Below are 27,711 nucleotides of genomic sequence, written 5' to 3'. Positions count from 1 at the left end.
AATTTAGCAGCCAGATTAGGTCACTTATGGAACTTTACTAATGAAATAATGCATTTAAGCTGGTGATGACTCTTTTACAGTTCACTGCTTGCACTCATCCTAGAGACTGACTAGATCATATTACTATCTACATGTTTAAGCATTCCACTTTGTTTGCTTAAGAGCCAGTGACGAAATGCAGAAACAACAGCGAATGATACAAATTTGACCTTTTAAATGACCGTTTTCCTGTCCTGTGAATACCTGTCCTCATTCAATGGCATTTTGTTACACAGAATGGGGCCCAGTGTAAGCTTTCTTTACTCTAGCAGGCAACCTGCATTCAATATGTGCCAATCTTTGTCTGAAAAGACAAATCGTTTCCAAATCCATTGTGTATTTTTATGTAGGCCAATGTGTGGAGTGATTATTTTGTTTTGCTTTCTTTTGTGTGAGAAATGCTGTGTGAAGTAGTAAGGACTATTGTGAAGACATTTGATGGCATCTCACCTGCCACTGACAACTGTTACTTATCCTCTTACAGACTCCTTTGTGAACAGTCAGGAATGGACTTTGAGCCGATCAGTACCGGAGCTTAAAGTGGTAAGTAAAGACTCTCTGATCCATCAGTTCTGAAATATCAGTGCCACCTTTTTTGAGAATGTCTGCAGTGTGTTATGATAATAAAATCATTTTGCATGGGGACATGGTTTTTAAGAAGGAAATATGTAGTTTTTATGTTTTTTCTTTTCAGCAAAGAAAATGTTAAAACCTGTGCATGAGTGCAATATTTTCTCCAACCTGGTAACAGAATATACAGTACAATTAAGTACTATAAATAGACCACCTTACTGTTGTCCCGCTATCAGTTATCTGTGTTTTTTGTAGTTTTGTGTAAGTAAATGCAAAACAGTTAATCAAATAAATATTGAGAATTAGTCACAGAAATATTGAGAATCCCTCACATTTTTAAACATCTACCTTTGTCCTTCAGACCCTTTTCCAGAGAGGTCTAACTTTATTTTACATCTTTCCATCCAGTCTTGAATTATTTCTGTTAACCTCTGAATTTTCATTAAGAAAACCTTTTTTTTGTCAGGCGTTCAAGAAAGCGGCCATCAGAAGTGGTTTTGAAACTAGGTGCTTTTAATTTTAGTGTCAGATATAATTGAATTTATAGTATATAGTAAATAAGTTTAATCTCTTATTGTGGCACATTGTGAGTAGCCAAGCAATGGATCCGTTTTTTGTATATTTCGGCTATTTAATTGGATGTATGATCTGAAGCATTTTTTAAATTGGTCCAGTGTGTGTTTTTTTAGTCTTAGGCATTTAAGCTTGTAGTTTTCTGTAAATCCTGTTAATGGTCTCCATTTCAGAACAAAGCCAATATGAAAACTTTGCAAGAAAATCATCTGGCAGGAAATGGGTCATTTTAATCAACCCAGTTGGTGTGGCAATGCTTAATGACTTGCAGTAGGACTCTGACAATGAATGACAGTTTTGGGATAAAATAGTGATATATACTGGAAGTAATCCATGAAAGAAACAGCAAGTGGTATTCCGGCTAATCCAGAAATATACATTTTAACGACAGCAGAGCCTTAAGGCTTTGATTAATCTTGCTGTAATTAGCATTTTCTTCCAAATAATTCCACTCCAGGTCTATTTTCTCAGCGTAAGGTCTGTTCAAAACATCTGGCACTGGCTCGTATTTTAGTAATAGAAATGAAATATTACTTTATAGTAAGTTGTACCTGAATAACAATAGCTGCTTATAATGCAAAAATGATTCAAGGAGGAGGTAAAAAAATCAACTTCTGAAGAAAAATGTCAAAACATTTGCACCTGGACTAATTTGTTTAGATGAGATTTCTGTGGGCCCTTCTGGGATCTCTGGGAGTTCAGTCCATACCCATGTCTGCGCTTTGAAGTTGTACAAAATGATGCATTAAATGCATCTAGTAGGTTTAGATTTAACCCAGAATACCACAACCATAAATAAAAGGAAAATGCTTTGCAACACTAATAAGGTAAGCTGTACAACCTTGATGATATTCTGTAGTATGGCATTCCCTCCAACCAATTTCAAAATAAACACTGCATTTTTGGATGGTGCAAAGAAACAGGTCAGGTAATATTTTACATGATAATTAGTTAGCCACAGGGCTTCTATATACAGTAGTTGGTAATTAAAACTAAAAGAGAAAAAAGAAACTACTGTACATCAGCACTATCTAAACTTGGACAAAGTCTTTGAAGGTGTTTTCTTCTGTCTTTGCAGCACTTTAAGCATGAATAAAAAAAAAAAAAACTTTAGTGTACCACAGGAGTTACTGACATACAGTACACAGGTAACTGCAGTTTTAGGTTAAAGGTGTATTGTATCTAATCCACAAGTTACTCGACTACAATTCATATTTGTTTCCCCTATTTTGTGTTTTGTGATGTTCCTAGAATCTTATACATGTACTGTATATTATAGTTAACCACTATTGAAAGAAGCTTTTTGAAGTAAAAAGTTAAAAGTATAAAGCTATTTTACCATAAGTAAGTATACAGGAGAAGAAAATGGCATCACACAAAAGCAAATACGTAGTCTAAATAAACTTCACGATGCTTTTGAATTTTAAAACAGGATGGAGAAGTATTTTAGTGATACAGTTTATACTGATACAGATGAGCACTATTTAATTATTTACTACTTAAGAGAGACCTCCTGGAAAAAGTAAGGTTGCTGCTGGAAGAGGTGTTAGTGGGGCCAGCAGGGGGCGCTCACCCTGCGGTCCATGTGGGTCCTAATGCCCCAGTATGGTGACGGGGACACTGTGCTGTAAACAGGCGCCGTCCTACGGATGAGACATAAAACTGAGGTCCTCACTCTCTGTGGTCGTTAAAAATCCTAGGGCGTTTCTCGAAAAGAGTAGGGGTATAACCTGGCCAAATTTCCCAGTGGACCTTACCAATCTTGGCCTCCTAATAATCCCCATCTATGAATTGGCTTCATTACTCTGCTCTCCTCCCCACTGATAGCTGATGTGTGCTGAGAGTTCTGGCAAACTACTGTATGGCTGCCGTCGCATCATCCAGGTGGATGCTGCACATTGGTGGTGGTCCTCATTACCTATAAAGTGCTTTGAGTGGAGTGTCCAGAAAAGCGCTGAATAAGTGTAAGCTATTATTATTATTATTATTATTATTATTATTGCCAGAAGAAGCATTTTGTCTAAGAATGCAAATCATGATTACTACAGGCTTGTTGTATAGAGTTAGTAAAACTAAAGAGCAGGTAAAGTTTGTCAAAGAGTCTCCCTAGCTTGGAATCATTGAAAAAAATACTTTTCTTTGTAAACACCCTATGGGGTTTCCAGACAGAAAGTCACAGTAATAAATCCCTCAAACAACAACAGCAGCAAGAAATACATACATTTTCCTATTAATAAAAGAAAGGTGTTAGCAATAGTTTTGGGTCTTTTCTCCCTGCAGTTATAGATTATATACTGTATATTTATGATTTATTGTTAGATATTATTTTTCTCTCACTGCTGAAAAGAGTTTGTGTACCCAAAGGACCCATCAATTTTCCATTTTCTAACTTCTTTGTCCAATACAGGGTTTTGAGAAAGTCAAAGCTATCCTGGCAAGAAACAGGCGCAAGTCAGGGTACACCTTGGACAAGGATGCCAGTCCATTGCAGGGCACACATAGACACAAACATACACATTTTCCCAAACTGCGAGAAAGCAACGCTAACCACTTCGCCACAGTGCCACCCCTGACCCCCAATATAATTATGGGAATTACATGTTATTAGCATTATACCCTTGTTTAGTAGAAACTGCTTATTTCTTAAATAATTAAAATAGTTTATATTTGCCATTATCAATGTTTTTTAGATGAAATGGTATAAGAATATGAAAAAAAGACACTTATTATTATTAGCACAGTTAAAGAGGGTAATTAGAATCAGGTGGTTAAATAATTGGATAGTAAGGACTGAGCATGGGCAGCCTACTGTATACTATATGTCCTGTATGAGGCTCAGAAACTTTGAATTTGGTCTTCACCATACAGGTCAGGGGAAACATGTCATACCATTACCAAAAGAGATTGCAAACATTGTTGATTATGAATAGACTCATCAGTTTTTGAAAGGGTTGCAAATTGCATTCTACAGATTTTGGGCACACATGAACAGATACAGATATTACCATCTACAAATGGTAAATAGTCACGAATATAGTGACTCTACCCAGGACTGGTTGTCCTGCCAAGAACTCTCCAAGAGCAACCCAGAAATTCATCCAAAAAGTGACAAAGAACCCCAAAGTAACATCTAAGGGTCTGCAGGCTTTTCTTGCTGTGGCTAATGTAATTTTACATGCATTGACTGTTAGTAAAAGACTGAACAGCAGTTGTTTTCAAGAGAGAGTAACCATGGAAAACCCATTGCCCTCTAAAAGGGACATTGCTGCCTTGCTCACGTTCACCAAACACACCTGGATGATCCCCAAGACTACTGGAAAAACCTTCTCTGGACAGAGGAGTCAAATGTTGAGCTTTCTGAACACAATAAGAAACCTTTTGTGAGCAAAAAGCAAGCACTGCCTTCCAACACAGTCTCATCCTGACCATCAAGCATGGTGGTGGGAATATGATGATTTGCTGCTTCAGGACCCAGATGGTTTGCCATTATTGACGGAACCATGAATTTGACATCATACCAGCCAATTCTGAAGAACATAAGGCCACAAATTCTTCAACTGAAGTTGAGCTTAAGGTTGGGCATGCAGCAAGTGAATTTGCAACATTAAAGCAGATCTACATTGAAGAAGAAAGTTTTGTTTTGGATTGAAAAAAGTAAAAGTACAAGCCTGTAGGGAGCCTGATGTCTGCTGTTCCTGCAAGGAAACCCCCAAATGCCATCAACCTGAAGCAGTTCTGTAAAGATAAATGGACCAAAACTATTAAAAGCTGAATTGTGAGACTTATGAACAGCTATAGGAAACATCTAGTTGAAGTAATTGCTGCACTTATAGTATCTGTTTCATATCTCTTCATGTTATCCATTTAATCTTTATTGTTCATTAAGACTTTCATGAACATATAATTATGTTTTGGTCTAAAATACATTATATGAGAATGCAGATAAACCTAAAGGGTTCACAAACTGTTTCCAAGTGCTACATTACAATGGCAGTTGGAACTTGGGCAAAGACCCTGTTAAAACACTCATGGTTTGAAAAGACATTTTGTGACATGGATTTTGCTTCATGAAAAATGGTATCAACTGAGATACAGTACAACCGAGAAATTGATATGATACAAATCATATTGTTCAATTGTGAAATATAGTAAATCAGCAATTTGGAGACCTATAATTTGACCTCTCTAAAAGAAATGGTTTCCCCAATTCAGTCTGGCTTTACAAGAAGGACATCTGCCAATATGCCATATACTGTAACAAAATGCATTGTTTGTACAAAAGTAATTATTGACTTCAATTTCCAGATATCCCTATATTATAACAGTGTCTTAGAAGAAGTTTTCTTTTAAAGAACAGCAGAATAAATACTAAGGAAAGGAATATTAAGTTGTGTCTGTTTTCAAGTATTTTTAGCAAAAGTAAATCATGCAACCTAAGTATTCATTTTGGTATTGTTTCCAATGTGACACACCATGCTTCATGCAAGTAATAGCAAATTCACATGCATATAATCAACTTGACACCATAGGGCTTCTGAATCTCATGCCAATTAAGTAGTGCATTACATGCTTTAATCTTCTTAATTTGTGGGTTATGTAGAAGTTTCTGTATCTTTCTACTATAGCAGTGTTCTTCCCATTTAGTCTAATAACAGCCTCTCCATTGTGGGTGTCTTTTGCCACAATTAATTTGTCTCCAAGCAGAAACAATGAGCTATTGTGCTTCCTTTTCATGGACGAGGCACTGTTTATTCAGTAAAGGCACGTGATTACTGTGCACCTTGCCTTCCCTATTCTATTACACTGCCAAGGTTATTTAACCATAGGCAGTGAGTGATTCACTCATTTAAGTTTTTTTTAATCGGGACTTCCAGGTTGTTGATGCTCTTATAAAGTGTTTACGTGCAAGGTCTGTATTTGAAACTCAAGCAAAGCTTTCATTGGGTTTACTACCTTCTAATTAACTGTGGTGCAAAGAAAGAAAAGGCTTAGATGAGCCATTGTTGTAGCTTTGTTCCCACACACATACTCCGTCTCAGCTTGTGCTGACAGCTCTCCCTTTCCTCCCCTGTCTCCTGATGTCGGCTCCCTTGTGTGTTTTGCTGTTTAATAATGCTGTTCATACAGGCGTGATGCACACTTCTGTGTAGCTGCTTTGCTCATTCGTTAAGATTATACAGCTCAACTCAGGGAACGATAGTATTATTTCTACTACTAATTTATTTGGTCAATGCTTTTCATCTTGACAGTGACTTATATTTGTATACAACTGGAAATATAGCTGAAGCCATCCGGGTGAGGTGCTTTGCTCAAGGGGACAACAGTGCCCCGCCTTGGATTGAAACACGTGTACACATGTACGGTAATAGTCTTTGCCACCGGTGACTTTATTTCCGGTGACTTTATTTTCCTGCTCCTAGTTTAAAACGTTTCTGGTCTGATTGAGCTGGTATGTGGTTGGCTGGCTTGCAGTTACCCCTGCTGGACAGGCTTTCAAGCCAACTGCAAATACTTGATTCCAAATGTTCAGCTGTCTTGCTACAACATTTTTAACAAGCGTAAAAGTATGGCTTAGTACAGGATTTTTGACTGTAATATTTGTCTGGCCTTAGCAACAAATTCCTAGTTACACATTTTCACTTTAAGCATTAAATAAGTAATGTTTTTTTTATAATGGTAACTACTTAAACTGCTTATAGAAACATGCATTTTAAATGCCCATGTCATTTGCCTCTGCCTCTGCCAGTATTATAAAAGTAACAAAGTTTTATAGTAGAGTGTGTTAGGAAATAGCCAATTTTATATTGGGGTATACCATATAATATTTATTTGACTTTTGTCTTGGAATAAATCATTGTATGTTATTTCCCATTCATTCTATGGAGTGCTGACTTTAATATTAAATGGCTTAAAGAGATTATTCTTGGCCTTTAAGGAGGTACTCTTCTTGGGGATGAGATAAGCTACAATATAGAGTTGCTTGGAAGTTTGCTTCTTTCCTTTGTCTTTGCCCGAGCCTATTTTTTGTTGTTTCTCTAATTATTATTTTCGAATAGGAAGTGAATTACATGTGGGCCTTTTCTGTGTTCTTTCAGCCTGTGGGAACCTTGGTAAAATTAGCACTTTTGCACATACCATGCTAGATGAGTAAAGTTGAAGCACCACATCAACAAACAAGAGAGACACTTAGATGTCCAGAATTACATAGACAGTAAAATTCTCCACCTGCCCAGGTGAAATTGTTAATTGCAAAGCACACTTTTATAATTACTCTTGGCGAAAGAGAGACCTCTCACTTAGGAAAATCCTTAATACATTGATTCATTTGTTTTGTTATCCAGTACTTCCCATGCTAAATTATTACTGTAAAGTGCTGCTGTGTTTCTTGTGACTTTTCCCTACAAAAATGCAAGAATGGTGTTAAATGAGACATGTCAGGTAAAACCTTGTATCCGAATTCCAGTGCCAGCTTGCAGTATCATCAAGGATAAATATACACATTGATGATGTTTAATTATAATGTTCTTGGTCACCTTGGGATGATTTGTTATAATAAAACGTACTGTAAAATGTAATAGCAGGGGGAGATTTGGCAAACTAACCTGTTGTTTGATTCAGTACCACAAATGTTATGAAAAACTGGTGTGAAGGAACATGTTAAGTTCTTCATTGGTTATTTTTTCTACAGGGCATTGTGGGTAACCTTTCAAGTGGGAAGTCGGCCCTGGTTCACCGGTATCTGACTGGCACATATGTACAGGAGGAGTCCCCTGAAGGTAAGATCAGATGGTATCCGGCAGCTGTGGGTTTGCCAAGAGGCTAAGGAGCAAGTCTGTAATCAGGCCTGTCTGACAGGAGCAGGCGTGTCTGTCCAGTAGTGATTGACAGCATGATAATACGCTGAAGGACAGGTCTGGACAGGCATGCATTAGCCTGGAACATTTATATTATTGCCTCTGAAACATACAGTTCTGACCTGGAACCTAGTTTAGAATCCCCTATCACATAATCACCATATTTTACTGTAAGAAGACATCTGACCAAACAAAACAACATTCATTACTTATTATTTCTTATCAATTATTTCCTTGGGGATATGCAAAGAAGTGCATATGCAGTACATACACTACAAAAATATATTATATATAATATAGAATAATATATATTTAATAGCTCTTATTACTTCTGAAACTTCATTTTATCTAGAAATGTGTTGGTCTCTACTGCATTTAGTAGCTATGCTAGAAAAATTATCTTTGGAATAAGTATTATGCTTTAATTTTAGGCTGATTATAATTCTGATGGAAGTACTTAATGCATACTCAGATCTTGGCTTGTTTTGCATCCTTGATTTATGTGCTGCAAATATGTTACAAAACATTGGATTGCAAGGAGATATGTTTTGCCAAGAATGTTTCTTGTTGCAAAATGGTTTCTGAATGAATTTGACATTTCTAAGTGACTTTCTTAGGCTCTTGATGTGTGCAAGAGTGTGTGCAACAGTTCTGCTGATATTTACCATCTCATAACATTCCACCTGATTTGTATGTGCTCTATGGGTCCCCTTTGACAACAACAGCATCTATCACTTTCCTTGAATATTAATCTCAGAACTAGCTTGTTCACCACAAGCCTTTGTCTCTTATCTAAGCTTCCCTTTTTCCATTCTACCTGTCTGTTTGCACATCAATTTTATACTTTGTGGCCTTGTCATCTCCCCCATGTCTCAAAACTGGTAATGTGCATCTGTTTCCATGGAAACATAGGATTACTTTCAGAAGAGCTCAAAGTAACAGCAGTGTTACCACCTTCTAGCCTCAGATCTCTATAGTTAGGCTACTGAGCACGTTTGGGCCTTGTCTGTACTGGCCTTTAGGAACTTCCACATAAAACCAGGTTGCTGTTATGTGTGTTTCTGGTGGACCAGTAGGTGCCAATGTTCCTTCTGAACCACAATTACCACAAATTGCCACACCACAGTGGAGCCTGGAGAAACCCTGCTGTGATAGGGCATTTTAAAAATTCTTGTGCATCATTTGAAAGAGTAAGGGTATTAATCAGTTTTCTGTGAATATTCTAGATTTAAACACTCTGACCTGCCTAAAGTTTCTCTTTAATTTAACTAGTTCAGATGTGTTTTTTTTCTGTTTAATCTATTTGTGAAGTTGCTGTGCTTGTACATACTGTAATGGTTGATACACAGTATTTCTATGTAAGCGCGGCACTTCAGTGTAGTAGGTACCCTTTATGTGAAGCGCTACAGTGTCCTTTGGGCTACAAATTGCAATATGCCTGTAAAGGCAATTTATTTTATTGTTCTTATTATAAACTTTTTCAGGGATGAAAATTGTGGAGGTCATTAAATTCTCCCTTCTTTAACCTGTACGTCACTTATAGGCACTTCAAACCTCATGATTGTTGGCATTTGACAAATCTACTGTAGCTTTGCCTTTGCTATCACACCACAGAGTTTTTGTTAATACAGTAGCTGTAGAGTCTAACTAGTTCAATGTAACTGTATATGCTGCATACGGCATATCAGCTCTAACTAGCAGAGCAAGTACAATTCTTATGGATTTTTCACTTCACCTCCAGAATACTGGAAATAGATTTATGAGATGGATTTGCTTCTTAGTTCTTAATTTTAGTGCTTCACAGTACATTTCGTATTTGTCTTTTTGTTAATCGTAGCATGATCAATATTACTTGGACTTCAAACACCAAAATACTGTACTGTTTAATCAAAGCAACATCCCAAAAATGTGCTGTTTTCAATTGCAGATATACAGTAGATATTAAGATAGAAACATCTGAAGGTATTAAGACTAAGAAAACTAGGCTTAAACTGCTTTTCATTCAACTAAATGGTAAAATCATATATTGTGGGAAATGCAGTTCCAAGGGGCTTTGTTACTGATGCCTATCTAGTTAGCTTCCCCCAAATAAAATCTCTAGTTTACTTTTATTGACACATTAAGATATATTTGTTTTTCAGATAAAGCTAATAACAGCTGACCAAAGAAATCTTTTGAGGATTATTTTAGAATCCAACAAGACTGGCCTGGGGCTTTTTGTGTCTCTAATTCTTCATTCTAAAATTCAACTGAATCTATTTTTCTAATCCATGTACATATTTTATATTTTAACTTTGAGGTACCTGTATAAGGCAGATGTTCTGACAGAAGAGTTATAAAGACTACCTATCAAACTCAAATATTTCTAATATACTGTATGTCATCAGCTCAGTTGTTTAAAACTGAAATCCAGTTTATACAGTACCAAATTCAAGTTTGGAATTTGGTAAAGAGAGGGAGGGGGTTGTATAGTGAAAAGAACGGATGTATTTAGCTTTGAAAAACAGCCTGTGAGTTTGGTGAAGACTGAATGTCTAAATCCAAATTTGTCTGTTGAATGTCCTTCACATACATGAACACGCACGCACGCGCGCGCACGCTTACCTCCCTTCTGGGCTCTTTCAATTTTTTTTCTTCCCATTATTTTACAATAGAGTAAATCAGAGCAAATTAAAGTGGCTGAACTCAGCTCAAGTATTAAATCCCTAAATCAATACTAACACTCTGCCTCTGATCAGGCTATATAATCATCCAGCAGAGCTTTAAATTATGATTGCTATTGAGACAGTACAGATGATTGCTTGAATACTCCCACAGCCTCTACCTGCCTGAACACCCTGCTTATAGTGTGCTGTGCTCTTCTCTTGAGGTGACTGCAATTTATTATGTGATCATTGTTTCGTCTAGGGCACAGCTCCAAAGTACCTAGGGATCTTGAATCCCCATGAAAGGTTTTACATAAATATTCATTTCATCCATAAATTTAAACATTTCCCCAGTGGGATAGGATGGAAGGTGAGAATAAGGATGTAATCAGATTGCTTCTACAGATCTACTCCTAACAGGCTCAGATGATGTGGAGGCAGGTTTTGAGTCCTGGTGACAATAAGGAAAGGACATTTAAATAATGCAATGCAAATATGTTCTTGTTGTTATTCGTAAACATGTTTCTGGAAACAATGTTACAATAAGTGCTTTAAGGGTGCAGTCATTGGATAGAACATTTATATGAGTGACTGTGAGTCTGAAAGTGATATAGTGAGGAGGAAGCTTTCTAAAATTGTTAGCTACAGATTAAAGCCTTAAGATAATAAAATCAAAATGTTCTTAGGAGACAAATCTAGGAACCATGACTCTGTAACAGTAGGCATAGTTGTAGGATTAACTTTTAAGGTTTCATGGGTGTTCTTTACCTCTGAGTAGAAACCATAGGTTCTTTATTTTGTGTAATCGCACCAGCTATAATCCTTTTGTTTAATTGGTTTAACCTAGATCTTCTTTAATCTTTAAAGAGGTTTTGCATAGAAAAGCACATTTAGATGATTCTCTTACCAAAATGTACAATTTCCAATCTAACTTACTGTATGAGGCAGAGACAAGATGAAAGATATCAAGCCTGCAGTTCCTTACATAATATGCAACAAATTAAAGTGTTGGATATTTTTCAACAACTTTTTATCTTTTGCTTTTTTTCTTCTTTTCAGCACTTCTCACTTTTGCTTTCTGACAGCCTGGTTTTCTTATCATTTAATTACAAAACACATCTAGCTCTGCTTTCCATGGCATCTTCTGACTCTGAAAAGAAATTGCTTTGCTTTTTCCCCTCCCAACAGAATAGTCTGCTTCAGCACTTAATCCAATACATCCCCAAACAGTCTGCCCACAGTAGAAATTCTAATACCAGCCAGACGGTTGCTAAAAGATTTGAAGCCCATGAAATGATCCCAGCATGATTGCCGCCAGTGGAGTCTTGAACATTATTGTAAATCTGTTTCACCTTAGAATAAAGTTGTTTTTAAAAACCTGGCTTTCAGGTTGAGGCTTAGATGTGAGCTGATGCCCTACGGCTAGTGTATACTGTTATCACTTACAGACAGAATGTAATCATTTCTAAGATAATGAAATCCTCACAGTAGTTGTGCTGTCCGCCATGAGATTTGTTTGTTCTGCTTTTTTTATTTCATATATAAGCTCAACAGTCAATTTGTTGTAGAGTATAACTGATACTTAAAATATACTTGCAAGGCTGTTTTTTGTCATTTTATCATCTCTTTTTTTTTCTTTCCTTGCAGTACATTACCCAGAAATGTAGCTCCTGGAACTGGTACTTCTAATTTGCTAATTGCAGGACCATCTTAATGCTTAATAACTGAGGATTAGCCTTACCCGAGCTTTCATAAAAATAACATTCAGTTGTGGAAGTTCCAGTACCGTACCAGGGTCTGATCAAAGGAAAATAAAGTCATTGAAGCATTTATAATGATGTGCCTGCAGTTTGAAAACCTTTAACAGTGTCATATCAGTTATCATTTATGAGGAAAACTCTGACTTAAAATCAAAGCGCTATTCAGAGTCATATGGAGATGACCTTGGCACAGGTAGTTGCCAGTTTGGCTCATTGGAGCTGTCAGGTTGGCAGAGCGACAGACCGGAATGGCAGAGGGGTATTCAGGTTACAACTGGGGTAAGCTGCCAGAGGGGCAGGAGCAGCAGAGCCTCTTATGGCGTCAGCAGATACTGTACCCAGCTCTCATGCCAATTTCCAGTTTTCCACAGAGCTGCACTGACTAGACTTATATAATTACAGTACTAAGAAAAGGTTTGTAAACCCTCTAGTTTGGTCTGTATTCTCGTATATTTTAGGCATAAACCTCATCAGATCTTTATGAAAGTCTAAATGAAAGAAGATGAGCTCGAAGACATGAGATGTATTTGTGTTATGCAATTCACTAAACCTAAAAGCACATCTATGACTGATGACTGAAGAAAAGGAAATTTCCCGTATTGGACTAGACAATTCAAAGTTCAGATGTAAACCCCATTGAACTTTTGTGGCAGTATCTGAAGCAAACAGTTAATGCAAGGATACCCTCAGAAGAACTGACACTGACAAGAACTTGACACTGTTCTGTAAGGAATTCATATTCGTGACATTGTACTGTCAGATAATAATAAAGGACCATCACCAACACGTCTGAACTAAAGGAAAGGGCTGCAATTTATGATACAACCTCTAAGATTTTAATTTGAAACTCTAAAATCACAAATGTTAAGTAAAGGAATAGTAATTTTACTTTCTCTGATAATTCATTTACTTCCTAAATGAATACTGCATATATATATATATTCCATGTATAACATTGGGATGTCAGATTTATTAAATCAACTAAAAAAACAGCATAACAAACATATTTAAAAACAAGTAATAGGTTTATTCAGGTGAAGCAGGCTCCACAGCCGAAACGTTGTATTTTCTTTCTTCTCTTTTCAGCATGTAATAAACCTATTACTTGTTCCTTTGCAGCGTATGCATGCTGGCGCAGTTACCCACCTGAAATATGGTTCAAAACGGTGTACTAATCAAGCAAAACCTGTTGTAAAGATGAATACTGCATGGTAAAAAAAGACTTCAAAACTCAATTTGTTCTTATTGCAGCTATTGGATTGTAACACTGTAATTCATATAAATATCAAAGGCATGTGTGTTATTCTCCAAAATGCATTGCTCTGTAATAATCATTCAGCATTCTAGCATTTTGATATGTAATCTCATTGGCTTTACTTGTAGTTTTTAGAATTGTATTATCACTCATTCATGAAAACAATTTATATTATACTCTAGGTGATTTTTGTTTAGAGTAATATGATGCTTTTATGAACTTTAGAATCTCAACTTGTTCATAAATAAAAAACACTGCCACGCTTTATTGTATGTTGTATACTGTAAATGTTTTCATTTCAAGTCAGTGTAGAATCAATCATTGTTATAGTAATGATATTCATTTCTGCACTTTCAGATTAAGTGCTAACTAGGTTAATAATTGTTAAAATACTTTTTATTTTTAATGAGAGAATTCCTTTTACTTCATTTTACAAAGCTGTTTCCCAGTGCTATGGAATTAATTTGTGTACACGTTGCCTGACTTCAACAAAATAATTACAGCAGGTATCACCATCAGAATAATTTGTATGTAATGAAAAAAGAGTAGGTGACAAAAAACTGCCGTGTAATATACTGTATGCTTATTTTCATTGGTTTGTATGTTTTCTTTCTTTTTGTATATGTTCTGTGGGCAGAAATATCTACAAGAACTCTTTTTAACAAAATACTGTTTAAATTTAGTTCTGTCTGTTTGTCAACCATGAGCTAACTGTGATTTCCTTCTATAGGTGGAAGGTTCAAAAAAGAGATAGTTGTGGATGGGCAAAGCTATCTGCTTCTTATCCGAGATGAGGGTGGACCCCCTGAGCTGCAGGTAAGACCCCTGTGTACCTTTCTCTTTTTATGCTTCTTACTTTTGTGATGGATTTCCGTCTTCTGGTTCATCTCAGACACTTTTCTGCTCAGAAGCTCAAACTTGAAGCTTGAGCTTAAAGCTCTGGAAATAACTAGTTACAATAACCCTTATTCCAAAAATTCCCTTTTTTTGTATGGAAGACATAGACATCATCAGAATCAGAACTGCATGTCTGAATTAAGTGCTGTAAACTTCAAACATTCAGATAGTAAATATCTTGATATACTATAAGTGTTGGGAGTGAAAAGAAATGGGTTATTCTGTTTCATGTTTGATGAAAAATTACTCGGATATCAGAACATTTTAGATAATATCTTAATATTACCATACAGTATATCCTAAAATGAAAAGTTCATTACTTGTTACTGTAGGTTGTAAGAACACAGAGCTTGAAAATATGCTTTGTATCAAGTTGTACAACAAACAATTTCAACTGACATTTAGAATTTGCTAAGAGTTACTACAATTATTAATTTGTCAGGTACTAAATTTGGTCACGGGTGATATTGTGACACAATGGTAAGAAATAATCCTGATTAGTTTGGCATGCATTTTGAGAACTGATCATGTGACCCGATGGGTAGATGGGAACTGTATCGTCCAGACAGAAAAAGAAATTGGAGGGGCGCAGCTCTTATTTACAAGAAGAAAAGAAACAGGGAGGTCCCACACAGTTGGGGAAAAAAACAAGCAATGTAGTAAATAGCACTAAAATAGGATAAAGACAAATGTGTATATAAAGTGCAAGTCCTAAAAGTAGTAGGACTTTGAAATATTTACAACAGCACTCAGTGTAGCTTTTCCTGGCATAAAATCTTTCTGGAGGCAGCAGAAAGAAAAGAGCATACTCTATAGTAGACAGATGTTAAATAAAACATGTAGCACCTCCAGCAGAATTTAAACTAAATTTAGATTAATTTGCAACCTTACCACTTGTCTGGTGGGAATGTGTTTGAAAACCATATACATGCACTGCTTTACGGGTAAATGTACATTTGTTTTGCAGTTTAGGGAATTTTTCATGTTGGTAAGGCCGGGTGTTAAAATGTTTGAATCTTTGTTGATGAAGTGGAAAGGTACTGTAATAACCACATCATCACAATGTGTATTTCTCAAATAAGATACAATCAGTTTATTGGCCATATACAATTTTTTGTATTAGGCATACATCTTTTCGCATACCCCAGCTTGCTCTCTGTGAGACACAGACAGAGAGAGAAGCTTGGGGTCAGTCATTTATACGGCGCCCCTGGAGCAGTTGGGGTTAAGGGCCTTGCTCAGGGGCTCAACAGAGTAGGATTGCTCTGCTGGCCACAGGATACAAACCGGCAACTTTCCAGTCACTGGGGAAGATCCTTAGCCATAGATCCACTGTGCCGCCCCATAAATTAATTTATCTGTGGTCTGTTTATTTTTTAAATGATTGTTAATCCCTTGTTCTTGCATATACGGGGTAGGGCTTATATTGTTAAGCACTGTGCATCACTGGCTTTGTTAATAGTCATGCAATTAGCAAGGACTTTTCATCTGCAAGTGGACCAAGGAGGGAAGCAATAAGGGAGATTGTTCCTGTAATGTTACATAAGAAAGACTTATGTTAGCCTGGTCTCTGACTGTGATTTTAGTTCATTCTATTATCTTCTTATGACATACTATGAAATTAATTTGTATCTGTGCTTTTCAGTGCCAAATACTATAGATGTACTTATTTGTGGTTTGGACTAAAATAAAGCTTGGCTCAGCATCCTGTTAGTGGTTTGGATTAGGAGGAGGCTTGGTTTAGCATCCAGACTTAAAATAAAGACATGTATACTGTTCTTCAGTGCATTAAATTGCTAGGCATGTTTAACTTGATGTTGATGCAGGCTTACAGCAGTTTCCTGGGATCACCACAGTGTAAATGCAAATTGTTTGCTTCCAACTCAAATTTGAATAGATTTAGCACATACTGTATTCTGTTCGGAAGATCCAAAATGCAGAAGGATTATCAAGATATGAAAATACAAGGACCTTTATATTAAGTCCTTAAATTATGCAATTTTCAAGTTCCTAAGTAATGGCAAAATGTTTTACAAAAAATACAGTAATATTGATTGTATTACTCTTTTTTATTAATTAATCAGGAAATTGTGTTGAGAATAGTTTGATAAACTATGCAATATAAGTTTGAATGCACATTAAGAGAAAACTGATTGTCAAAATCCATGTGAAATGAAAATATCGAAGTATAACATTTATAACACTTATTAAAGTATAAAATGTTTCTAATGTAGAAAGTAGATTTTCTATTGCTTAAATTCTGGAAGAAGTTATGGATTACTGAAATTAAGATTCTAACACTATAGATTTAATGAGTGGGGGCAGACAGCAGCATTAGTTAATTTTCTGGTTGATTTAGCTTGACCAACTGAACCCATAAGCACATTTCTTGACACTAATAAAACTCTAATGCTATAGTGTTCTTTAGAGACAAAGCAAAACTTTGAGACTGTAAAGTACCATACGCATATAGAAACCTAGTGTAATAAGCTGTAAGACTCCTACAGTATAAACCAATCCCAGAGAAACAGTTTAGAAAAAACAGACGTATCTCTCATAAATACAGAAAGATAGGTTTTTTTGACATTGTTGCCCTTAGTGTCACACAAGACACTCTTTCATATAGTTCAGGTGGGTAGCTGCGTCAGCTTGCATAGGCTGCAAAGGAACAAGTAATAGGTTTATTCCATGCTGAAAAAAAGAAGAGAGAAAAACAACGTTTCGGCCGTGGAGCCTTCTTCAGGTGTGAAATCACACCTGAAGAAGGCTCCACGGCCGAAATGTTGTGTTTTCTCTCTTCTTTTTTTCAGCATGGAATAAACCTATTACTCTTTCATATAGACCAATGAGACACTTCAACAGACAAAATCTGGACAGCTGTTATGTATTTTGCAGCTTTTCTTAAAATGTAAAAGAAAATGGGCTACTGTGTAACATTGGCCATGTTAAAGGCAAACGTAGAAAGACAACAATTTTGTGATTGACCTCAATTTTGTGATTCTTGTTCAAGCTATTCTTGAACAAGAATAGGGCCAGTAAAACAGCACAAGATTTTGATATATTTGTAGTCCTGTTTTCCACTTAATTCTAGTAGACTTGCTTACTAAGACAGAAAAGTATAGTGAGATGTGAGTTAACCTTCATGTTCAGCTTGATTTTAAGGTGGAAATCTGGTCAGGGAATGTAATGGGAGAATTTCATGCTTCTCAAACCAACCATTTGTTTCTTGTGACTGAAAATGTATTAATTTGGTTGGAGTTCATGATATTTTGGTCATTGAGTTTACATACAGTTTTTTAAAGTAATATTCAAATTGTGTCTAATTATTGAACTGAATAATTTTGTAAAATATAAACTAAATTGGAGTAACATTTTACTGCCAAAAAATTGACCTTTACTGCCATCTGCTGCATGATTTTAGAAAACACATTTTTCAGTGTATCTCTCTCATAACGCTTTGAATCATTTCTTTGTCACTTTTCCAGCATGGCAGTCTGCAAGGTGTGATGTATGTTGATCTCTCTTCTTCCCCTCTACACAGTTTGCAGCCTGGGTAGATGCTGTGGTCTTTGTCTTCAGCTTGGAAGATGAGATTAGTTTTCAGACAGTGTACAATTACTTCCTGCGGCTCTCCAGTTACCGCAACACAGCTGAGGTACCCATGGTACTGGTGGGCACTCAAGGTGAGGAACCTTAGAGGCAGAGAGATGATTTGAAGACTCACACTTGGTTTGTTCAGCATTGATATTTACTGCTCATGAAAGGGTATTGTAGATTTAAAGTATTTATGTGTATGTTTTATGTTTGATACTTTTGTCATCTGGGCAAATTTTCTCAGTATATTATTTTTGTCAAAGGCCAGGTACAAGTACAGTAAACCCAGGCCAATAATGAATTTCAGTAAATGGCTTCAGTAATGGCTTCAGATGGGGTAGTTGCTAGTTGTATCTAGGAAATGTACCATTTCAAATTAGGGGGAGCAATGTTGAACTATGTTAAGGGTTATTACATTCTTAAATTAGGCAATTGCTGATACTTTAGCTGCCAAACCAGTGGCATCAATTTTTTGTTCCTGTGTTTTTTAAGGATAATAAATGTCAGCTAATAGAATTAATAGTAATCAGAAGGAGATTGAAGCGATTGAGCTGCAGCTTTACGATTCATAATTGTGTGTGTGAGCTTCAACCATTTGGTCTCCTTATTTCATAAAAATGAACACTCCTTTTGTATTTTGTTCACTGCTGTTCATTTAATTCTAGATGCAATCAGTGCAGCAAACCCTCGGGTAATTGACGATTCCCGTGCCAGGAAACTGTCCAATGATCTGAAGAGATGCACGTACTACGAGACCTGTGCCACATACGGGCTCAATGTGGAACGTGTCTTCCAGGACGGTGAGAGCACAGTGTTGTAAACATCTTCTGGCAAGACATTCTTGTTCTTTCTTTCAGGTTTTAAGACTGTTGCTGCTTCCAGGTAGTATGGATGTTTTTGAAGTGTAGGTTTGAACCGATTTGTTAATAAAAATTTGAATAAGAGAGGTTTGTTTCCTGATTCCAATTTTAAAAATGTACTATGCCTTTTATCTTTGCCCTTATACATGGAATACAAAATCCCATATTATTTCCTTTTTATAATGTTTGGTCCATGAACTGAAGTATACGTCAACTGTTTTCCTTATCCTTATGGCCCGTCTGTAACGGATTTTGTGATGTGAGCCAGTTGTGATGTTGTACTAGGGAAGAATTCCCAAAACATAATTGCCAATGTAGATTTTACAAGCTGGCTAATCTGTTTGTGGCCTATGTTTAAATAAGTTATTCTGTAGATCTTTATTAGGATCCAGCAGTCTTTACATCATGTCTTCAGTGTTTAATAGGAAAATGTTGTCTTTTCACTTTGAACTTCAAACTTTGAAAGGTGTGACCTTTTCTAAGTTAAAAACATGAATACCTGAACTATATTTGAGTTGGAACAATCACATTCACAAAGGCATCTTTTTTATGTTTTTGTCAGATGTTACTGTTGAAGAAGAAACCATTACTTCTGGAGTCATATCTAGTTTATCGTCATCAGCAAAATATTGAGAATCTTGAACCTTAAGTTTAAATTATCCAGTGGCCCTGTGTTATTTGAAAACACTTGAATAATTCATTATTTTAGAATGCTATAGAAAATGTTATATATTATTCTGAGAAACCCTGATATATAATGGGAGGAAATTAATGATACAGGCTCTGGAACAGGCACGTGCTATGACTTTTTAAGAATGTCTCTTCTTTGTGTTTGTTCTTCTCTCCCTCCAGTTGCCCAGAAGGTAGTAGCTTTGAGGAAAAAACAGCAGCTGTCTATTGGGCCCTGCAAGTCTCTGCCCAACTCTCCCAGTCACTCCTCTGTTCCTTCAGCCTCCATTCCCTCAGTGCACATCAACCAGGTGAGGCTCCAGGAGAATTAGAACTGCCTCCACTTTTCTGAATAAGGCCTTTGATTTTTTTTCATCTTCATAACATGGCCCACATAAAATTCCTCTTGGAAAACATTGTTCTGTGGATTTCAGCCATCAGAAGGCGAGTGAGGGAAACACAAAACTTTTCAAAGTGTACCAAACTTGCCACTTGTGACTTTTCAGTTTTTTTGAAGGGCAGTTGAAAATTAGCATTGGAGAAATAAAGGATGAAACTAAGGTGGAATGAACGATGAATGAATAATGTTAAATAGTTACCTAGTCTTGGTGGATGGAGAACATTCTAGAATGATTTGTGTTAGCTAGTTGTGGCAGAGGAATAAATAATGATGATCCACCCAGATCATGAGGATCTCCCAGTTCCATGTAAACAATTTGTTATATCTTTATTCTTTAGTAACAGTTCTTTAGAAAAATGTAAACAGATCTGAGATGTGCTCTGGGTTGTCTGCACACATTCCTTATTATGTGCTTGAAAATAAAGTGGGGGGAAAAAAGATTTTAAAGTAAATACAAACATTTGGCAGTTCCAATCTTGAATAATGTTATTGATCCTAATTCCTAAAAATAAAGAAGTTGCCAGTACTATATATTATAGAAAAAACTGAAAGAACATCTGTAACCATAAGTTACTTTGAATCCATTTAACATCCTAGGCAAAATACTAAAAAAACTAAGATTTGTACTTCTTTGGAATAACTGAGGTTGAAATTGTCAGATCTCTTTCCATTTTGTGAAAGCTTCATCACATGTCTCTGAAGCTAACTTTGTCCTAGGTGCTTGCTTCTCTTCTCTCCAGGAATATGAGCTGGTTTCTAATTAGCCCAGGTACTATATAATTCAGTTACGTGAATAGCTTTATTCATGTATCATCTGCTCAGACAATCTGGCTGATGAGGAAGTATAGAGACTCTCTCTTCAGTCAGTAATTTGGACAGATAATGGAGGTATTTGTCATTATACAACAGTTAACAGGCCACCTGTGTTTATGCACAAATTGCTTGAGGAAGACTGTAATTTAAACTTTTTTGGTTCTGTGTCAACTGTGGTACTTTCTGATCTAATAAAACTGCAAATATATAAGTATTGAACTATATGAAGAAATACATAGTTTGTGAAGTGATGTTTAACCTCTGTCTGAAGAATAAAATAATAGTATTCATACTTGTTGTATGTTATGTACGTAACCTACAGATGAGGCCTTCCAGACAGCAGTGGATTACACATTTGAGTATCAGTACTGCAACATGAAACACACAAATCTTTACTTCAGGTTTCTATGGCAACCCTGGATATATAATTGCTGTGGGTCAGTTGAATTTCTCGACTTGCCTAGCAAAACCTGCAGCTGCCGAGATAGCAGAATGGCAAATACTTTTAACCCAATCCATACACGGGGCATCTATTCTCTGGGTGCCTGAAAACAGAGGACCTTCTGCAGATGTGGTCTTTGAACAAAAAGAACATTGTGGGTTTATACCCTATTGTCTATGTAAAATATTTATCATTCCTTAACATAAAAAGTATTTTAACATTTCTTTCAAATGCAAAAGAGTATCATAAAACTAATAAAAAGATGTAATATGCCTTTTATACCTTAAATTATTTGATTTGATTTTGAACTAAGCATTAGACATTATTTGAATGTATTTTTTTTCTTTCAAAGCATTGGTGTGAATAGCTTGGTGAATTCATTTGGTCATCTGGAATAGGAATTAACTTTTTCACAACAGATGGATTGAGCTACATCAACACATGGTGCTGGGGCACTGTAACTGTTACAGAAAACACTGGCATTTTGTTGCATTTGTAAAATGTGAATGTCAGTCTGAATTGTCATGTATTGCCAGGGAGTTTAAGTATAAAAATAACTGACTATATAACTGTTTTAATAGAACAGGAATCTGTGTTGTACTTGGCTCAGAGAAATGCCTGTTAACTACATGAATTTAATAGAGGGTGGCAAAAAGGAGAGAACAGTTTTACAATCCATTGCTGCAGTTTAATGGAGTGCCAAATCAATGTGTCTTTTTATTGAAGCCAGGGTTCATCACTTTGAACTGGTGTTAGAAATTATCCACACTCTTACACTTGAACAGTGCTGTAATAAATTGATTGGAAATGTGGGAAAATGGTATCTTCAATTTTGCAGATTTTGTAGGTCTCTGTCATCACTTGTTTACAGCCTGTGAAGCTAATGGCCCTCAAGGGCAAGGTTAATCTAAATACTTTTTCAATGAAAAGTGTCATTAAAGATATGCTTAAAACGTTGCAACCTAAAACTAAACTGGTTACACCATAAGTGGCTAAATGTAGATATGAATAATTCAGTTCTTTCGGTGATAATTTGTAAATAGAGCTACTATGATTTTTTCCCCATAAGTCATCAGCCCTTATGTTTTAATAATTTTGTCTGACATTCTCTAACAAGTTCAAGTTCAATACTTGCCATAATTAGTTGCATGGAGTTTGGTTTGGTGAGCTTATGCAATGAAGACATACAATACAGATATACAACATTTTGCCCAACAGTGAGACCTGATAGAATAACAGTAAGATGTGGAAGAATTTCAAAGTTAAAGTGAGGTTTTCGGCATCTCACAGCCTCTGGATAGGTGCAGTTACAGAATTCATCCATTGAGGCTGAAATCAGACTTGTTCTTTGTGTTACTTTACAGTCCAATATGGATAATTGTATGCAGTGGATTTATGCCATTAATACAGTCGGTTACTGTTCTTAGCACATTGTCCCATATACAGTACTGTCGATGTTGTCATCCTACTTTTCTGTGTGTTGACGGTTCTTCTGTTCTGTTTCCTTTATCTTTTTTTTCAACGTCTTGCAGGCATCCAATGGCGGGGGTGCATTCAGTGACTACTCTTCGTCCGTTCCCTCAACACCCAGCATCAGCCAACGGGAGTTAAGGATTGAGACCATCGCTGCCTCCAACACACCCACCCCCATCCGCAAGCAGTCCAAGCGGCGCTCCAACATCTTCACAGTAAGTATGCGCCAGCTGATGCAGGGGACCACTCACTCTCATTACTAGATACAGCTGGGGTTTTACGTAGATTCCCCCCAGCTCCTCCTCAGAAGAACTTGAGAGAGTTCAATGTAACCAAGGCCCTAAACACCCTACCTTGAACTGACGTTCACTCTTACAGAATATCTTTGACTGTAATCACTTTATTTATGGGTACAAGGGCCTGAGTTATTTTGAAACCTTTGTAAATGCCTTGATTAATAATGTCCAATGCGAAGAAATCCCATAACTGAATAGTAATATGCTGCTGGTGAAACTTCCCTTTCTTCTATTTAGAGTTGAACCTTATCTCTGGGATTTTATTCCCTGTTCACAAACCTCTCCCCACCCCTCTCCCCTTTCCTTGGCCCTGTGAAATCTGCTCCCTCTTTTTAGCAGATCCTCACTTTGCTTCACAGTGGCTCCCCGCTGGGCAGCGAAGGGGCTGGACTTGCCCTCCGCAATGCCCTGACCACCACCACCACCACCACCACCACCACCACCTCCCCTGTTCTCCCGGCGGCACTGCTGCCCCGCATGCAAGCCCAGAAGCAGCTGCAGCTGTAGCAGTCACAGCTGGTGCATGCACTCCCCTGTTGCACAGCAGTTGGGGAGGGTAGCAGAGAAGGATCTGTGCTAGTTCCCCTGTTTTTCCCTCCCCCTAATAGGTAGTGACTAACCCTGTCAACCAGAGAAATGAAACGCTGCTTCTTCGCGTGATGGAGGTGCCGAAGCATGCCACTTTCCCAGTGTGGGTGCCAGAGTGGCAGGCGGAGCGGGAATTTCAGCTCATGACCTTCTGAGGAACTGCCAGCAGGGGTTCGTTACACAGGCACAAGAGCAGCAGCAGCCCCCCAGCCCCACCCCCACCCCCATTGACGGCCAGCTTTCCTTCTCTTGAAGGAAACCTGTGTAAATGAAGTGAATTAAAAAGCAAGAGGCCATTGCCGTTTTTTTTATTTATTTTGGTTTGCAAAGCACTTGCAGTAGGCCTTTCCTACTTTTTAAAAGCAAAAATGTTTGTTTTTTTTAAACTCAATGCTTCCCGTTTTGGACAACTGCACAAGCAGTGACGAATGGTTTCTATGCCTGACTTGGAAGAAAAAAATGAAAGAGACTTGTTCTTAATACTCATTCCCAACCCCACTCCAAACCAGCCCCTTTTTGTTACTAAGAGCCTCTTGATAATGTTTCAAAAAGTGACATTTTTTTCAAGTTTGTAATGTTTTTTTCCCCTTGCATATGTTGCTCTCCTCTAATTCCAGTTTTAATTACTAAGGTGCTGTATTCCTTTTTCTAAAGCTTTTTATTGGTCTTTGGAAATTCATCTAAAATCGGGTGTTTCACTCAGTTTATCAAGATGGCTCAAACCTTCGGTCTGGACTACTGAAAGTAACAGAGAAGGACAGCACCAATATGTAAAGTGACCATCTTTTAAGACACTTAATCTGATATCAAAGCATCTCTTAAGGCCTTAATCTCCATAAATTTTATGTGTACTTCAAAATGAACCCTGTTAAACTGAAGGCCCATTTGGAAAGCGACTATAAAAAAAATCTCTTGAATTCTTGATCACCTTGTTCAGCAAGAATAAAGGGAGTTTTTTAATTTTATTATAAGCATAGACTATATGTATAGTCAATATTCCTAAAAGCTACTTTTCAATCCAAAAGGGCAATATTGCTGTCAGAAGCACATTTAGAAGTAATTGTTAATATCAGTAATATTTTCCAACTTTGTTTTTTGTCTGCAATTAATTTGTAAAAGTGTGCAGTCAATGGATAAACTTTGGATCTGAAAGATTCCATAAAAGTCTCCTTCAGTGTAGGATATGGAATTGAAGAAAAAGGACCAAAAATCTGGAAGGGACATTCTTGTTAGGATATAGGCTTTGCTACGGTTCAGATTTGGAAGCATTATTATCGTGCATTGCAGGAGCACAAAATTCATGTGACAACAGCTTTACTACCTACATATAATAAATAAATGCACAAATATATAAGCAGATACAGCATCATCATGGTCCTATACTGGAGATTTTTTTCTCTTTATATACATGTGTATAATTGAAAGGTCAGTAACTGAAAAAGACTTTATGTTCTGTTCTGTAATTTAACAAGGCAAAACAGATACATATCCCCATTACTTAAGCTGGCCATTTTTAAAAATAATGTGATTTAATTATGAACTAAAGATTTGTGAACATTGTCAGACGTCACTTTAGTTTAGGTTTAAGACTTCCTTGGGCACCAGTTTTAGGTTTCTACAACTTTAAAGGTTGAGAGAAAAACTGCCCAATCTGTCCTTAAACAAATGCAATTCAATTTAGGGAGTGTGAAACAAGTAGTTTTTAGGATGCTGGTTTCCTTTTTAAATGCATATGTCAAAGGTTATCTCAGGAAGGGGGATGCTGCATCTTCGAGCATTGTTCATTCACCGACTCTTCACCTGCTTCATCATTTACCAGCATCATGTGCATCTGTTTTGTTTGCCAATGGCTGTAGTAACAAAAAGAGTCACTAGATGGCAGCAAATTTTAAATTCCTGTCCTAGAGCTTCCATTCTGATCACCTTTTTTTTACAACCATGTAAACGGTGAGCTAATCCAATATTATGAGAGTGAGAAGATAATTTAAAGGCAGTTTTGTATTTTTATCTATGTCTTCAGAGCTATACCTTTTATATGTATTATAAACTGTGTATATGTATATAGCGGCACAAAATGGATTTCTTTGCAAGGCTTTGTAGTTGCTTTTATGCATTTCTTGTCTTGGTGAGCTTCTCTTGTCACCAAACATTTATTTTGTCTCCCACTCATCCATGGTAACTCCATATTTGCCCGTGTCTGTCTTGATGTTTTCATCGTTGACAGATTTTGTTTTTATTATTGTTAATGTCCACTGAGAAAGTAAAAATAATTGGTTTAACTTGCCAAATCTTTTATTCTTTCAATATTTGCAGATATGTGCTTCTGTTTCCAACCTTTCGTCAACAAAAAGGGCTTTCCAACTCCTTCCAAATTAGAAGAACTTGGTGGCGAAAAAAAAACACCACAAAACATAAAAAACCCTGCACCTCGCACCCTCTAACAGTTCTCCCACATTGTCATGGGCTGCCCCAGCCTGAGTGATTGAGTTCTGGGAGCAGAGTGTGCGTAAGGGGAGTGAGCTCTCTGGCTGTGTACCCTGTGCAGCAAGGGGTAATGCTCCGCATTTCCCTGCCAGTTGCACAGTGGCAAAAGAAAAAAAAAGCCACTATCCATTCGATAGGAAGTTGAGTAAATTTGGGATCAGCCGGTTCATGCGCAAGGTAAATCCTTAATTCTGCACAGTGGGACCATCAGACTCTAGGAACGCAACACTGCTGCAATACAAATTCCTTGTACTTTCTTCACACTTTGTTTCAATGTCTCTGGACGTTTTCTACCCCCCTACAAGACTGCCATTTACATACATAACACTGCCTTTTGCCAAAAAAAAAGGACTTACGGACTAAAAGCAACGCTGTTTTCTTTCTTGATTTATTTTGTTTCTGTTTTTTTTTATTTGTTTTTCAAGCACATATCTGAAGATCAGTGGTTTGGTAAAAGGGATTAAACAATGTTGGTTTATGTGGTTGTAATAACCCTAGGGATAGATTTTATGAAGGCCTTCATAATTTATAATTTATTCTTATGTGATAGGAATAAAGTGTGATAAATGAAAAATGAAGTGTTTCAAGTTGTCATGGATTGCACTGAAATGTACGAATGTAGTTATTTATTCATTGATTTATTGTTTTTTTATTTTTTTGTGTTTTGTTTTGGTATGAAGATTATAAACTGTTACAAAAGCACTTTTAACTGATTGCCAATTCATAGACTAATGTACATCTTGTATTGTATTTTATTTACAATGGTATTCTATAGAAAATATATTATATACAGTATATATTAAAATAATATATATATAAAACAGCTATATTGTCCTTCTATATTTTGTGAGGAACTGCTATGTTTGACTTATTTGTTGAATATTTGGAAGTGAACTTGTGATATTATTTGTATGGTGTCTGTATAAAAAGAAAAAATAAATAAAATCTTTAAAAATATATAACAGAGTGAGTTTACTTTAACTTGTCTCTACCTTGTTCATTTGCGGCTGAGCATTATTCACCATGCTATGAGTGAGTCCATCACTGTCTTCTATGTAGAGAATGAATGTGTTGGGGAAAAATTAACTAAATGTGCTTTTTTATTTTTATTTGTTGATACTTTCCAGGACTGGCACGGAAAATCCATGGGACATCTAAAACCTAATCACTATATTGATGAATAACTAACTGTCTTCTCATAGCAACAAAAATATCAACTACTGTGTACATTGCACTGTTAAAAGTTCTCCCCACAGTGAAGAAGATGCCACCATGGTGTTGCTGAACTCGGCAATGATTCATGGATGAATTGTCTCTTTTTTTAACTGCACAAAGTTGTGATCTGCTGGTTATGCTTGACTTTTGACTAACCTTTTCTTTTCCCAGGAATGTGCTTGGTTGAAAATTTGAGGAATCGACCATGTTCTGTGCCAAAGGGCAGTGCTACTTTGTGCTTCAATAACCTATTATAATTTCTCCCTTCTTCCTTTAATAAC

General features: G+C 36.6%; 1 protein-coding gene across 4 annotated transcripts in view; it reads left to right on the top strand.

The window, feature by feature from the left end:
* The window catches only part of agap3 (ArfGAP with GTPase domain, ankyrin repeat and PH domain 3), a 274,086-nt gene that overhangs the window by 153,007 nt on the left and 93,368 nt on the right, over positions 1-27,711 (top strand). For 3 of the 4 annotated variants that reach the window (XM_006634186.3, XM_015354212.2, XM_015354211.2), the window contains exons 2-8: positions 524-582; positions 7,874-7,961; positions 14,430-14,515; positions 18,138-18,279; positions 18,856-18,990; positions 19,903-20,030; positions 22,907-23,062. In XM_006634186.3, the coding sequence (XP_006634249.1) occupies positions 524-582; positions 7,874-7,961; positions 14,430-14,515; positions 18,138-18,279; positions 18,856-18,990; positions 19,903-20,030; positions 22,907-23,062 (794 nt within the window). Of the gene's footprint in view, positions 1-523; positions 583-7,873; positions 7,962-14,429; positions 14,516-18,137; positions 18,280-18,855; positions 18,991-19,902; positions 20,031-22,906; positions 23,063-23,751; positions 27,119-27,711 lie in introns of those variants that run through there. The other variant, XM_015354213.2, reaches the window with a different exon arrangement.

Source organism: Lepisosteus oculatus, chromosome 6 (genome assembly GCF_040954835.1).
Source record: "Lepisosteus oculatus isolate fLepOcu1 chromosome 6, fLepOcu1.hap2, whole genome shotgun sequence".
NCBI classification, from domain to species: domain Eukaryota; kingdom Metazoa; phylum Chordata; class Actinopteri; order Semionotiformes; family Lepisosteidae; genus Lepisosteus; species Lepisosteus oculatus.
The sequence above is the reverse complement of the archived record's forward strand: the minus strand, read 5'-3'. Positions and strand labels throughout refer to the sequence as shown.